Raw genomic sequence first — 15,591 nt, forward strand, 5'->3', positions numbered from 1 at the left:
AGTCCATCTATTCCTTATGTGTATAGTCCATGTTAACCTCAAGAGTATACTTCTTGTTTTCCTCATGGGAATACTCCATGCTCCTTGGGGTGGGGTGGAGCAGAAGCACTCAGCCTGCAAAGGTCAGCATCCCCAACCCGAAACCGCAAGCCAGTAATGAAGCTAAATCATATCTCTTGGTCTTGTGAAGCTTATGAATGGGAGTCTAAATGATTGTGGACAGTGGAATGCCATGACGTGTATGATCTGTATGTTCATCTGCGGCATGTTGAAGGCTCCAGTCTTCAGTGCAATCAGGGGGTTGTGTCTCCAGCCCCCAGTTGTTCCTGTGAGCTGCTACTACGTGTCACTCATGTCAAGTATGGACTTCGGGCATAAAGCCCACATCTGCTGCTGGCCTGAGTCTCCCGGAGGACATGCGGGACTCTCCCATGGAGCAGATCCTCCTCCATCCCCGGCCTTCTGGCATCTTCTGGCCCCGGTGCCTTTCAGCCTCCCGGCTGGGGGCTTCTGTGGGCTTCCGTACCAGAGATCTGCAGCCGCAGTCAGAACCGGACCTGCTTTCTTCCCCTCGCGTCCATAGACGGTGTCTTGCACACTGGGGGAAAGTGTCACGCAGCCTTTCTGGAATGGGCTAAAAAGGACAATTAAAGCACAAAAGGGCTCCCCTGTCAGGATTCCCTCTGCTTCATTAGGAAATAATAAAATGGGCATTTGATGGCATTTGCAGCAACGGAGCTACAGTAACTCAGCAGGGAAGTCGGAGCTGAGTCAGGCTGTATGTCTGCATGGCAGGAGGCTGTCAGCAGCTTGACACACACACACACACATGCACACACACACACGCACACACACATGCACGCATGCTCGTTAATTAATGAGACGGGCCGATCCACAGAGCGGGTGCACAGTGTTAAAGCTTAAGCTGTCTGATATTTGTATTTTTTATTAAGGATGAGGTTTAACACGCTGATGTCACTCTAGTATGCAGGAAATGCAGTCCTGTGCTAACACACACTGTTAGGATTGTTGGAGCAGGGGGTTCCAGTCTTTAGAAAGCAGTGGAGCAGGTTGAGCATGTTGCTTTTGTTCTGACATCATCTCCGGGATTTCCCAGGTATCGTAACATTGTTAGAGTATTAGCACATGGCTGCATTGACCTTTGACCTCCAGGCTGCCCCTTGGACCGGCCGCCTGTCTTGAGGGTGTCCGGATGTCACAAGTGGTGACATGCCACAGGCTGACCGCACGCTCGCTGCCTGGCACCGCTCGCGCCCCCCCCCCCCCCCCCCCGGCCCCTGGCTTTGTGTTGTCACAGGTGCTTGCAGGCCCTGCTGAACAATCGGCCCTCAGCCGCTTTCCTGCCCCCCCCCCGTTTCCCTTCTGCTCTGTGGGAGCCTCTCTGCATGCTTTGATTCCTTTTCGGAGCCTTATCTCCCCGAAACACCCTGAGTTATTCTTACTTCTGACAATATTGTGCTTCCCCACCCCCCTCCTTGCTTTTGTGTCTCGAGAGAAAGAATGATACGAGAGCCAGTGCTGTCTGTTCTACCCAGACCCTCTTCCAGGAACCATAGATTAAGGACATCGGTTAGAAAAATAGTTTAGCTGGTTGCTGCCGGTTACAGCGTGAAATGTTTTGAAGCCATTCGAGACATGCAGTGTGTAGCTTTAGGCAAACATAAAGTGTCCTGTTGTTGTAAAGAGGATGTGCCCCCCACCCATCACCATATGCCTTAGTAACATGTCCCCCCCCCCACCATGTGCCTTTCAGGTGGAGGAGAACAGCTTAGCCGCCGCGGTCAAGCTCCAGGTGGGAGACGAGATCGTCACCATCAACGAGATTCCGCTCACTGGCTACAGGCAGGAGGCCATCTGTCTGGTCAAGGGCTCCTACAAGACCCTGTCACTGGTGGTGAGAAGGTAAACCCCCATTCCGGCACTTTCTGTGCCTCCCAGACTCAGTGCCCGGTCTCCATGGCGATTGGAGAACTGGAGCGGGTATCCCTGGCGACGGCCGCCTGCCGTTTGTCCTGGGTCTCTTGCTCAGCAGGATTCACCAGTCTGACCAGGTCGTCCAACCTGGGCCATTTCATTTTCTACACCTGGAGGCCCCCTGCTGCTCTCACAGCAGTCAGTAAAAGTCCATTGTTTAATTACTCCGGTCCTCTGCTGCCTTCTATGCTCTGATATATTGTAAGTTTAAATGTTTTTTTAAGTCGCTTTGATAGGACTTTATCTTCAGAAACAATGTGCACCTCTATTATGAATAGTACGGTAAACATGTCTGCACTGAGGGCTTCCCATTGAGGCGTCTTATCAACACAGAAACGCCACTGTGTTTGTGTGTTTGCACCATAAGGTTGTTAGTCCAGTGGGGGGGTGAGGTGGATGTTGGATTGCAGTTGTTAGCTACCAGTGGAAAATGTGGCTTTTGTTCTGAGATGCAAATGACGTGATTTGTCCGTCGGAATGGCCTCATTTGTTGGGTTGATTCTTATCTTGTCAAGCTGCACGACACCCCTCACCCATTACAGTGGTGCAACTTCGGTCACCTGTTACGGTGACATTGAAAGCTTGGCAATAGGCAAGGTGACGTGCTGTAATGCAGCGGGGAAGAGGGAAGCCACAGTGAGTAGTCATTATACCACACACAGCCCAGCATGTCACCAGAGCCTAAACTGGGGGATAGATCTCTGCTAACTGGTGATTACTCGGTCGCCATGGACACCAAGCCTACTCATCTGAAACGTCTGCTTGTGCCGACACGGCTGTTTTCCACTGGATGTCTGACCTGGACAGAGCCTCTGCACCCAGCACCTTTCGCCGTTCTCAGCAGGACACTGGGGAACAAAAAGAGCACAGCGACGCGTCACCTCAATGGTGGAATTATAGGGTCGTTATTAGCTTCATTCACTTTAGATTTAGGTTGATGGCTGTCACTCGAGTTCAATAACGGGGAGCACTGGAAGGTCTTCTGGTGACTTCAGGTTCATGGGTCATGCCTCCTGGGGGCGGGGGGGTGCCTCGCTTCTCGGGCGGCCTTGGCATGCATGTGCACCTGCTGGCCCGGCGGGAGGGAGGTGCCCCTACCTGCTTTGCATAAGGTGTGTTTGAGTAAAGTGATGAGGTCATGGGGAGAGGAGGAGGTGTGGATGTGACTGTTTTTGCCCTGGGCCCTGAAGTCATTGTGGAATCGTCCTCAGGTCTCATTTAGTCTTGAAACAAAAGCTTGTTTTCCTTACAGATAGCCTCACAGCTACACCTGTTATCCGTAAACATTCTGATGTTTACAACATTTATGGGCAATTTCCATCCCTTGTGTGGATGTTTGACAGTCGCTTCATGGGTAAGCACTGCTTCACCTTCATCCTCACCCTTGCGATGAATCAGCATCCAGTAAAGCGGAAGGAGACTCATTTATGAGAAACTTCCTCATAGGAAAGCGGGATGCATGTCAGAGGCGAAGCACAGGGAACGTTCCGGAACCTGGCCTCTCTGCAGCTTCGCCTTGGAGCCGTTGTATGTTCCGTTCATTGTTCACTGTGTTGTTATGAGGTGTTTTATCTTCGCTGGGGGGAGCCTGGATGAGCTGCTGTGGTCTGTTTCATTGCCTTGTCCCCTTTCCTATGGAGGAGGAGTCTGGCCATTGCTGTGAGGCACAAATACAGAGGCCACGCCCCTGGTACACCTCCGCTGTGATGTCACCCGCCCCTGGGGTGGTCAGACGGCCTCGAGCTCCCACACAGCCTTCCTGATACGCACAAATAGCCAGAGTACAGAGAACAGCCCGGATCATCGCAGACCAGATACATGGATTAGCACTGCCATGACATCACGTGTCTTATTAGAGTGGGATTTTGTACTCGGGGTGGAGATTACCTCCCCCTCCCTTCCGGGGCTGTGGGAATCCCTGCTAGTCAGGCCCAGACCGAACAAGCCAACGTCGAGGTCTGAGCTCAGTGCTGCTGGCAAGCGGCTGATAGCCTCCTGCCATGCAGACGTACAGGTGTGTCTGTGTGAACAGAAGCAGCCCGGGGTCCGTGTTTATCACAATGCACTGTGTGTTTCAATTGGCTGCTTCTTAGGACACACCACTCAGTGGCGCCCCCATCTGGTCAGTGACTTGTTAGCAATGTCATTGCAGGGTGGAAAAATGACACAGTGAGTTCTCTTTATGTCGTTAAAGGGGAAGTCGTGGAGGGAAGCTCATCGTGGCCACCCACCTCATAGGCAGGTCCTCCAATGGCAGTTAGCGCTTAGCATTTAGCGTTTCCCTGACCTGATAACAATTGGACAGCACTCCTCCGCTCGGCCGCAGTTCCCTGGGTCCCTGTGGTGATCCGTTTGCTTCCTCTGCCTCACCTCCACAGCCCGTGTGGGCGACACGTTCCAGGAGTTTAGTTCTGGGAGAAGCCGCCCCCCTCCTCATCCCATCTACCCCCTCGCAGTACATTTGTGTGTGTGAGGTCTATTTGGGCTGTTGCTTGTTTTCCCGCATCGTTACATCGTCATTCTTTTTGCCACTCATACCAGCAGAGGCGCATAGGAACTCCTCAGTTTTCGCATAGTCCTCCTCTGAGGGCGAAGCTTGGTACCAGAACACACGCGGGCCGTTTTTCTGTTGGCCCTGGAGCAGGTTTCATGGCTGAGGACCATGCTCAGCAACTGTTCTGCTGAGCATGGGATTTAGACTGGTGACATCACTGGAGGGCAGGCCTGTGACACTGTGATCATGTGGGAGCACGGCCCCCGACGTACTGCACCAGTCAGTGCGGCTTTGGTGGTGCAATAGGCCAAGAACTGAGAAGTAATCGAACTGCTCAAAAAACATCTCGTGTTCACTGTCTGTAATAGCCTGCCACCTAGTGCTCCAGATAATCACTACACTGTCATCAAATGACTATAAGATGCAGGTTAGGGTTAGTCTGTCTGTCAGCAGCCATAACTCAATACTGCTTTGTCATTAGGGTGGGCTCCGATCATCCCTCAAAGATACATGTCAGCTTGGTGGCTCCTTCGTCCGCACTGGGCGGGCCGTGGGGTCGGGTTCCAGCGGGTCAGATCGGGTTTCCACGGCACCCGGAGCCCCGCACCTCCCCTTCCTCCCGCTTCCCTTGGGGTCGCGTTTTGGGGCTCCACCTTCTGCAGCCTGTTATCCTGGCGTGTTGCAAACTGGTCTAGACTCCAGAGCAGGGTTATTCAACTCATGGTCCTCGAGGTCCGAGCACTGCTGGTTTTCCAGCCTTCCTTTACCTGTCAGTCAGGTGTGAAGTCTCTGACCAATCAGAATCAGTAATTATTAAACAACTACCTGGGAGAACTGAAAACAAGGCCTGGATTTGGAATCGAGTTGAAGAACCCTGCTCTAGAGCATTTTGCTCTGACCTCATGGTGAAGCTACTATCAAAAATTCTTTTATGTTAGCCATGAAGTGTATCTCTGGGGAGTTATGAGTTACTCATTTATGATTGTGTTTCTTTGTGTGGTTACCTTCAGTGGAGATCAGCTTGCTAATTAAAGGCTCTTTGTATAGCATTCTCTGATTCATTGAATGTTAACTGTGTGTCCACTAGAGGGCAGTATGTACAACCACTGAGGTTTTCTACAAACCCTGTTTCATGACATCACTAAGTACATTTGAAATATCCGTGATTAAGCATGAATGTAAATTAAAACAAGGACAGGCTGATAGAGCATTGAGGACTACTGGGCTGGGGAAGGTCATTCCCTCGTGTGTAATACTGCTGGGGGGGCTTATTTCCCATTGTCCGCTATTCGCTGGGCAGGAGTGCGCAGGACACATACCAGAAACGCTGAAAGATGAATGCGCAGAGATTAGCCTCCATTCCTGCGCTCAGCGGGACTGGCTCGGCCTTCCAGCGTGCTGAGGGTGGAAACCTGCAATCCAATTATTCCCCAACACAGAGGTGCAGGGAATGAGGGGTGGGGGGGGGGCATTCGGGTGGTTACACGGGCTGGGGGAAACTCGGCCAGTAAAAAGCACAGCTCTGCACCTGACGCCCCCCCCCCCACATATTGCAGTGGGTGGTGGATTGTTCCATCTCCTAGGTGAGGGTGAAGCCCCCCCCCCCCCCAGTTTGGATCATGCTCCTGCAAGCCTGCCCCCCCCACTGGTGACAGGGGTTCTTTGGTGTGTCACCAGTTCATGCAGAATGAAGACATAAGGTGACACAGAAATGGCATCATGTTCAGTCACATACTGAGCTTTTTATGTAGCTTTTCCAGTTATGCAGTAGATGTCTCCTTTCCCCTTCAGTATACTGCATGTATTTCCTGACTGTTGGTGGTTGTTGGGGTGGAACAGGCCTGTGCTGTTGCTTTGTGCCCTGAAGCTGTCTGCCGTCTTTCATTGTCGGGGTCTGAGCCGATCTCTGTCATGCTCAGCTGGCTGTCGTTTGCTGTCTCGGCCATATCTGTCAATCACACGTGACACCATAGCTTTCAGGTGACGGCCGTCACGCCCTGGATCCAGCTGTGGGTTTGCCTTGCAGGGGGAACTTTCCGCATTTCCCGCTTCCACTGCCATCATCCTGCGTTGCCATGGCACCTGTTGCATCATCCGGGACAAACTAACCAACAAAGTAAGCTGAGATCCCAGGGACCGGCAGGGCTGCTCCCAGAGCAGACCAGAGCCTGGCTGGGTGCATTGAGGTGCAGAAAGAATGTCAACGAACATTTTGAAGGCCCCTGAGACCTTCAGATGATGTTCCTATCAACGCCCTGGACATGTGGTCAGTGTGTAGATAGTAAGATTGTGTGTGATGCGTACATGTTGAGTCACCATTGTGTTTATGTTCAGGGTTGGGGATGAGCCTCACTTTATCTGGAGCTGTCGGACTAGTCAATGAGGTTGCAGCACGGCCGACGCGTCCGTCACCCCCTTTGTGTGCCAGGGGAGGCCGTGTGTCCCTCCTCTGGTTGGCATGCATACCTCCTATATTTTCCACGAAAGACTTAATTAGCAGTCAGGTTCCTGGAGGTGAGTCATGCCTGGAATCTGCAGATGAAGATCCAGCCCACAATAGATCATTGTGAGGAATCGCTCTGCAAAACCCCCCCTTAGCTTCGGGCCTAAACGCTTCTTGACCAGCAGACAGCTGGTTCTGCTGCCAGACGCTCTTTAGTGACATCTGTAGGTGGAGCAGCGATCTGGCCTGCTGCTGGTTAGGAGAGCAGGTCCTGGGGGTGGCGCTGGTGTCAAGCAGGGGCTGGTGACGTCCCTTGTTGACTAATCTGGACCCGTCCCTGCATTCTCCTGATCAGTATTTTGTTTGGCATGTGAACTCGTACATTTAGACGTAAATCAGAGCAGGATCACATTGCTTCTATATCATAGTGTGTTTCTGCCTGGGGTACAGGGGCAAGAATGGGCCAAAGAGAGAGCAATCCTTCATCTGGGGGTGCTCCTGATGTGGTTGTGGAGTGGGGGGGGGCAGAGGCGGGGCTGAGACAACTCAAGCCCAACTGATAAAAGCAGTCAGTTGGCATGGTTGCAAGATGGACACAGGGAGCAAAGGCTGCTTATTGGTCAGCAGGCATCAGCCAATCAGAGGGAAGCAGCAGGATTAATTCAAAGGGGATACGAGTGACAATGGCCCTTTCCGAGCACGACATGCATGCATGCTCTCCCATGGTCCCCCAGGAAACCGTACTGCCTGACCCCGAGGGCAGCGGGGGTCCTTGATGGTGCACACGCGGTGCTGGTGGTATCGTGGAGAAGTGGCGGGTCGCTGGCCTTTTGTGTGGGGGTGGGAGGCTCCTCCCCCCACTTTTGAAGTGTCTGTGGAATGCAGGCTCTTGTGAGGTTCCCCCTGCGTCGTCTCTGTGGGGGTCCGCATGCTTACGCGCGTCATGCCCTCGTAATCGGGTGTGTGGAGGGGGGGGGGGCTCTTTGAGACGATGAGCGCTCGTGTGACCGCCCCCCGGCCCGCCTGCCATACACAGGAGTCACTCTCAGACACTCTGAGCGCCGGCTCTGACTCCGCTTGCGGTTCCCGGACTATGGCACCACAGCACCCCAGAAGCTGAGGAGGTCGGAGAAGACAGGGTGATATTTCATGCTTTTTGGGTTTGGCTTGTTAACTTTGTGCTTGAACTGCTAATGAGGTCGTTATTCTCTGGTTTCCCGTAGGCTGCGGTCTCTGGTAATTCTTCGGAATTTTTTTTTCGTTCTTTGTTTTATAGTTCACTCTGCTGTGTTTCTTTGTGTTTCTTTTCCATTGTTGACACTTTGCTATTCAGTGCGGAGCTGTTTCTCATTAATGAGCTCTACAACAAACTGGTGGTTCCATGTCCATGCTAGCGCTTAGCTGATATGTGTGTTTTTGTGCGGCCGATGTAGATCCCTCCGCCACCTGTGGCACCTTTAGCTCGTGCCGATTGGCTGCCGTTGTCCCATGCGTCAGTCCTTTCTCCGCGTCCTGCATAGCTCTGTCGCCGCCATGGAAACGGCGCCCTCATTAGCATTTGTATGGGGCTTGGGCAGATGGTGTAAGCAGACCAGTGCAGCCGATTGATGCTCATGTGGAACAGTCTCCTGTTTTATTTACTTTATTAACCTTTTGGATGCCTACCTCATTATTTCTAAGTATTCTTTGCCTTTGGACCGGGTGCTCAGTGTGAATTGCAGCTGTAATTGCTGTATAATCCCTTCAAGAGTACCAGCTGCTGAATGTAGTTTAGATTAAAAAGTCTGTCTCCCTCCTGTTACTACATTAAGGATGTCAGGCAGCTGGCAGGAATGGATCGTTTCAAGGATAATTCTCCATGTTAATTTCTGGTTCATTAACCTAATTGTGAATTGGGCTCAGTGTTGGGCTCTGCGTGCTGACCCTGTCGGAGAGGGCATGTTGGGGTGTGTCCTGCCATCTCCTTAGATTCCCGGGGGTTTAACCACACCCTTCGCAAACAGGCAGATGGCTCCCACACCCTACCTGAGTCCCTGTGATGCCAAAAAACAAAATTTTAAGGGACACATTGACTTGTGGTTGAACACCAAAGAGGTCTGTCTGTTTGTGGGTCAGCTGTGGGGAGACAGCGCACAGAAGGATTAACAGGTCAGACCTGGAGTCTCATGGAAAGGAATGCGATACCCCCCATCCCCACTCCCCTCCCCCCCCCCAAAAAAAAAAATGTCCACATACCTCTCACTGTCTGACCTCCGGGGCAGAATTTAATTAACCATGGTCTCTTCATTTAAAATATCAAGTATCGCCTCTGCTGATTGGTATTTTGAATGGAAGGCTTCTTCATAATGATGTCATAATTATTTTAATATAAGTCATAATAATTCTCCAGCTGGTCCTCAGTATGATTTAATAGCCTTTGTTTTGTTACTGTGTATATAAACAGGTTTACTATGCTGGAGCAGGATGTTTTTGTTTGGCCAGTAGAGGGCACTGGTGCAGCACTTTTTCAACCCCTGAAAACACTTATCACAGCTTGCACTCCCAAGTAGGAGGACAAACTCTGTTGACCAAATGGGTGAATGATAAGTGCTTCGTTAGCAGGTCTGCATGTGTGTGCGTGCTTGGTGTCGTCTTCCATTCCGTGTTAAACTTCGAGCACGCCTCTCTAACCTGCTTTACGATACTCATAAAGTGTTTTCGAGAATATAATGGTGCTTATCACTAAAGTGACGGGACTTTGTTTTGTCGCTTGGGTCTCTTGTCTGCACACATGAGGGCGTTGGCTCTGATTCGTGGGCGCGGAGCCATTTTTGTCGGGTTTACGGTGGAGTTGTGGCGGGAATGATTTAAGTAGATAAGACCTGACAAATTATATTTTGCTGTGTGTGACTCTCTGTGTAGTGATCTAGTAGATGTTGCAAATGTGTCCAACTGTGACTCCAACCTGAGGGTCTCGCTGCAGGCCTGGGGAAGGAGTGGAGGGTAATGACCTTCAGTGTCTGTGGGGGTGTCTGCTCATTCCTCCTCCTTGCTACCCAGGAAGGTGAAAATGATGGACATTGTAGCACAGAAAATGCCATCCGAAAGTGACGTGCACATGGCCAGAAGCTTTCTCACGAAGATTTTGCGAAGTTCCATGAGGTACAGTACCCGTAGTAGCTGTGAGCCCCTTCCCCGGTAATCCATACCCCCATCCATCGTCCCCCTCACCCCCGTGCCGGCGTGGGCCTGTCCCTCCATGGTCTGCCGATGTCACCCCCTGCCATCTGCGAGCTTTCGGCTGTTCCTTCCACCATCCTGGTAGAATAGCCAAGTGCACGTATCTGTTGTCTGTCCTTCACGCCTGATCACGCCGCCCGCCACACCGTTTCACGTCTACAGACAAATGTGTGTGAACATTTTATTAAATGTGGGGGAGACATGAGTGAAGCGTGAACCGCACAAGGTGAAGCTGGTCGAGATGCTTAGGGTGCTCGTTACTGAGTAACCGGCAGGTCTGCAGCACTGCATTCGAGACACATGCTGAAGCTGTACATCAGTGTGCATGGATAAGTGTGAATAAAGACTGTTGGAAGACTGTTGCAAGGGAGTGAACAGCGTAACGGTAGGGAGGCACCTCCAGTGCCATATTCGGGACCAGTGTGTGTTTTCCTACTCAAACGCTCTACGCACGGTTCCTACTCAGCATGGAAAAGTATGGAAAAAGGAAAGAGTATAGAAGTATTTTAGTATTTCCTGACTATTGCAATATATTGGCCAATTAGGTATTCTGTAAAAGTATCTGAGTTTACTTAAATTTTTTGAAGAAATCACCAGTGTGAGCTGGTTGTCACAGGGTGACCACTGAAGAGCAGCATCTCAACCCAAGGACTGTGGGTGTCTGTGGGGTGCATGATTGATTAATCTCCTGCAGGAAATATAGACGTGGGTTCCTTCCACTTTACAATGCTAACAATGGAGAAATGGAAGCGTTCACCTGCTTGGATTGCCAGTCCCAAGTATTGTAACTGTTTGGCTGAAGATCCCAGATATGAACGTAAAGCAAAATGCAAAGTATGTGTGAAGTTGCTCCACATGAGTTGTCATCCACATGACGGCAGAAGCATTGTCATCTGGTGTCACGAAGTGGTGGATTCTGGTGAGGGCGAGATGGGCGATTGCCCAGGTAGGCATCTTCTGAGGGGGGGGCGACCCCCATCTCCCCTTAGGAACCCTGTCTACAGAAGGAACCAGCTTAAGGGGTAGGTCTCATTTCCACTGCTGCGTTCTGCATGCATGTGAGTCACTTGGTCTGGCCTTCATCACTGTCACTGCCTGACCTTTGACCCTGTCACGTGACTGCTGTACGACGGCTCTGCTGAAGAGCTCGCCATGCGCGTGACAAATCACTGTGACCCCACAGTCTCTCATCCGCGGCCCCTCATGTACCCACCCCCCACAGGAGGAGCGACCCTGCAGGCCGGCCTCATTCCTGGCACTCCAGCAAGTTCACAGAGGCCCAACCAGAAGTGGTCACGGTACAGCCGACACCCACGCCGGCTTGGCACGCGAGGCACAGCACCAGGTATGGGTTGGGGGCGCTGTGTCTGTGATGGGAAGGCCGCAAGTTGGAATAGCAGGGTTGGCCCCCTGAGTGAGGCCCCGAACCCTCCACTGCTCCGGGGACCGGCTGACCCTGCTTATGTTGTTTCGGATAACAGCGCCGACAGAATTTCACCCTGGGGATCAATAAAGTTAAAAATCTTATTCCTCCAAATAAAAAAAATGTAGTGTATCTGTGGCAGGGTTCACAGGGGAAGGATTTGCTGTTTACTGTGGTAGTGTTGCATTTGTCACTAGGGAAGAAGCCTTAAGTTAGTGATTTCATGTTAGGAACTTAGCATTAGCGACATAGCGTTAGCAAGTTAGCATTAGCTGCTTATCATGCGTAGCTCAGTCACATGACCGTCCTTTTCCTAACCCCCAGTCCACAGGAGCTCTCCCCATGCTGGGACCAGACGAACCTGCGTCGTGTGTCGGACCAGTTTAGCTCTCTAGGCAGCATGGACAGCCTCGAGCAGTCCTCACACCCGTTCCCGTCGGGACACCTGTCCCTGGCCAAGTCCAGCGGCAGCGTCGACCACCTTGGCACGAGCGGCGGCGGCTCCAAGCGGGACTCTGCCTACAGCTCATACTCTACCGGCTCTGGCACGCCAGACTACACGCTGTCCCGCAGCACGGAGAACGCGCTGCACAAGGTGGGCCAGTGGGACTCAGGGGGGCGCGTCGGCCGGAACAGCTATGGCCTGGTGGAGGGGGGCCACCCGGACGAGCGCCCGTTCCACCTAGCCGTGCCCCTGGGGCCGGAGGGCCACGAGGGCCCCAGGGCTGACGAGCCACCCGGCTCTCGCAACTCCAGTTCCAGCAGGTCCAGCATCGCGCCCGTGTGGCACGTGCCTGAAAAGAAGAAGGCCGCTGCCCCCTCCCCGCCCCCACCGCTGCCCCCCGTGCGTAGCGACAGTTTCGCCGCCACCAAGGTCCATGAGAAAGGGCTGGCTGTCCCCTATTCCGAAGCACCTGCACACCCCAGCCAGCAGAGGGCGCCCGGGAGAGCTGTGGACAGGGGCATGGGTGAGGGCCACGATGGCACCCACAGGGTCCCCCGACCACACGAGAGAGGGTCCGAGGTGCAGAAAAGTTACAACCCCCTCAAGCCCGACACTTTCTACTCCCACGCCACCCCAGATGTCTACGGCAACAGCGGAAGTCCAGTGACTTCCAACAAACTGTACTCCTTATCCAGCAGTGACGTGCGTTTGGGCCAGCAGGTGTACCCCCACACACCCTACCACCCACGGCAGTACAGCGATGAGAGCCCCCTCTATCCTCAGACCAGGACCCCGTCCGCACAGTGGCAGCAGAGCCCGGCCGGCTATTACAGCAGCATGCAGGAGCTGTCGTTCAGTGGACCGGCCCAGGCTGGGGTGCCCGGCATGGCCACTGACCGGCTCCCTGAGGGTGGGGGTCACAGCCGATTCTACTGCGTGACAGCCCGACAGGGGGCGCCGCAGCCATCGCTGGGGAGGGCGGAGGGCTGGATGGCTGGAGATGTGGCCCAAAGTGTGGCGGGCGACCGAGGATCCGTGAGCTCCCAGAAGGCAGGCAGGGTGAGGACTCAGCAGCAGGAGAACCCGGAGGTGCAGGATGGCAGCTGGGACTACAGGCCGGAGGAGGACAAGGGTGGCCAGAGGAGGAGTAACGGCTACACGGCGGAGGGTCACTACTTGGCGTGCTCCCCCAGCAGCTACAGCGAGGAGAGGAAGCAGCAGGAGTGTCAGCCAGAGGCCTGGCCTCCCCCCGAAGATGCAGCCACCCACCCCCAGCGCACCCCCATTCTGCACTGCCAGGAGAACACGGGGCCAGAAGCCCCAGATCCGGTGCTGGGGAAGCAGGCGAAGTGTAACGACCGCTATGCCACCACCCTGCGCAATGAGATCCAGCTGAAGAGGGCACAGCTGCAGAAGAGCAAGAGTGCGGCCGCCCTGAGCGCCGCCAGCGAGGCCCCAGGGGACACTCAGCCCTGGGGGGCACCATGCGCCAAGGCCGTCCCCTGTGACGGTTCCTTCACCAGCACCTACAAGGACAACCTGAAGGAGGCGCAGGCCAGGGTTCTGCAGGCTACGTCATTCAGGAGGAGGGACCTGGAACCGGTTCTGCCAGAGCACGCCGGTCCTGAGCCCGTTCCTGGACACGTGGTACCCGGTCCAGCTCGCAGAGACAGTGGCCCGGAGCCCGTCCAGAGCAGGGCTGCCTCGGGCCCGGTGTCCCGGATTGGCGGCCGCAAACGCTTTCCTGCAGAGAAGAAAGTGCGGTCCTTCTCCGAGCCGGATAAGATCAACGAGGTGGGTGTGGAGGAGGATGTCCCGCCCCAGGAGCCACCTGAGTCTTTCGAGGACCGCCGCAGGGTCTTCGAGGCCATGGGCGGATCTGCAGCTCCCCGACCTGGAACCAACAAAACCCAGCCCCCCGGAGCCACGGATGAGCGAGCTGAGAGCCAGACTGCCGCCAGCCGCCCGGACGAGACCCACGGCAGCCGCCACGCTGACAGCCAGGCCGTGCTGGAGAAGCAGCGGCTGGGCACTTTTGCAGAGTATGAGGCCACCTGGAATGTGCAGAGGAAGCCGACAGAGGCCAGGGTGGCTGGGAGGTACCGCTCAGCCGAAAACATCCTGGACTCGGGCCTGGAGGAGCGTAGCATGGGGTCCTACGTCCACGAGAGGTCACGCTCGTCACCTTCAGCGGACTTCTATGGGCAGGTGGGTGCCAATCTTTGGCTCTTTATACCAGTACCCTGGATCAGTAGTTCTCAAACTGTGGTATGTGCCCCCAGGTGGTATGAGAAAACAGTGGTCATTTGTTACTGTGATTTGTTTTCTTACCCGTATGTTACTTAGCTGCTTTGGATTGATCCGAATTGGTACTTGGTCCAAAAAGTCTGAGAACCACTGTCCTAGATTAATCCTCTCCCATATCGCAATTATTAAGTCCCCCTAAATTCTTGCCTGTGTATCAGTAAATTTAAAAGTAAATAAGTTCATATTAAAGAGGCACATTGTAATGTAAAGGAAATCCTGCAGGAAGTACGAACAGAATAGTCAGTGAGAGCACTCTGTACCTGTTTAGAGGAGCAGGATAGATCAGTGATTGTGGCATGAAAGGGCAGTCAAACATTAATCCAGATGTGTACATAGAGACACACCCAGGAACAAAGAGAAAGCAGGCAGGTGACTGGGAGCCATGGGCACGCCGTAGACGTGGTGGCATACTGCTCCCCACTAGGATAGGGGCACTAACTGCTGCTTTTGTGCTCCAGGACAACTCGGCCGTGGGGAGGAAGCCAGCAGGGGGACCCCACCCGGAAGAGGAGCCGGCCAGCCAGGAGACTGCCACCCGGAGGTGAGAACGAGTGCTGCGCCTCCAGAGCAGGGGATGGGGGCTGGATGGGTCCCAAATACGGGTGACGTCATGTTAAGTGACATGTTCAGCCGCGTTACTGTTGGGTCCCATCATCCTTTGCGAGGTTTGTTTGTGTTGTTGGGGGAGGGCGTATCACGGTGAAAACCCTACTGGGAAGGCGGGGGGCATCGGGTCCCAGAGGGTGACACGGCCGCTGAAGGAATGTATCCCCTGCGGGGGGGGGGGACACCAACGAAGACCGCGCTGCCGAAAAACACTGCACTCTTTATGACTGTTGGCACAGCTCCAGTGTTGAAAACAAATCCCTGTTTAGCACTATGCAGTATAGTGCTCAGAGGAAGTACATCAGGCCAGTGAGAGACGGAACCAGCCAGGGTGCCCCGTGAGCGCACACGGCAGGCCAGACCCCGGCGGGACGACTCGCACCGTTCTGGTCCCCGTGACTCCGCTCCCTCCTCGGTTATGTCTGTGTCCTAATTATCCCGCGGCTCCCAAGCTTGGAAATCTGTTGTGTTTTTCCTTCATATTTTTAGCGGCAGACAGCGATTATTTTCCGTACTGTACGTGTCAGACGCTCGCATTTCTTTTTCAGTGATCGATGCACAGGGCTTTTCCAGTCTCCGTCATGGAGACAGCGGCCTCCACAGATGTGCCGCGTTTCCTGCCAGCGCAGGAAGGCTTAAGCTCTTAGCTTGACGAACGT

At 53.8% G+C, this 15,591-nt stretch overlaps 1 protein-coding gene across 4 annotated transcripts in view; it reads left to right on the plus strand.

Moving 5' to 3' along the window:
• The window catches only part of shroom2a (shroom family member 2a), a 32,175-nt gene that overhangs the window by 8,863 nt on the left and 7,721 nt on the right, over positions 1 to 15,591 (plus strand). For 3 of the 4 annotated variants that reach the window (XM_072699221.1, XM_072699209.1, XM_072699222.1), the window contains exons 3-7: positions 1,775 to 1,923; positions 9,972 to 10,073; positions 11,374 to 11,496; positions 11,899 to 14,227; positions 14,785 to 14,867. In XM_072699221.1, coding sequence (XP_072555322.1) covers positions 1,775 to 1,923; positions 9,972 to 10,073; positions 11,374 to 11,496; positions 11,899 to 14,227; positions 14,785 to 14,867 — 2,786 coding nt within the window. The remainder of the gene's footprint in view (positions 1 to 1,774; positions 1,924 to 9,971; positions 10,074 to 11,373; positions 11,497 to 11,898; positions 14,228 to 14,784; positions 14,868 to 15,591) is intronic. The other variant, XM_023800932.2, reaches the window with a different exon arrangement.

This window comes from Paramormyrops kingsleyae, chromosome 1 (genome assembly GCF_048594095.1).
Source record: "Paramormyrops kingsleyae isolate MSU_618 chromosome 1, PKINGS_0.4, whole genome shotgun sequence".
NCBI classification, from domain to species: Eukaryota; Metazoa; Chordata; class Actinopteri; order Osteoglossiformes; family Mormyridae; genus Paramormyrops; species Paramormyrops kingsleyae.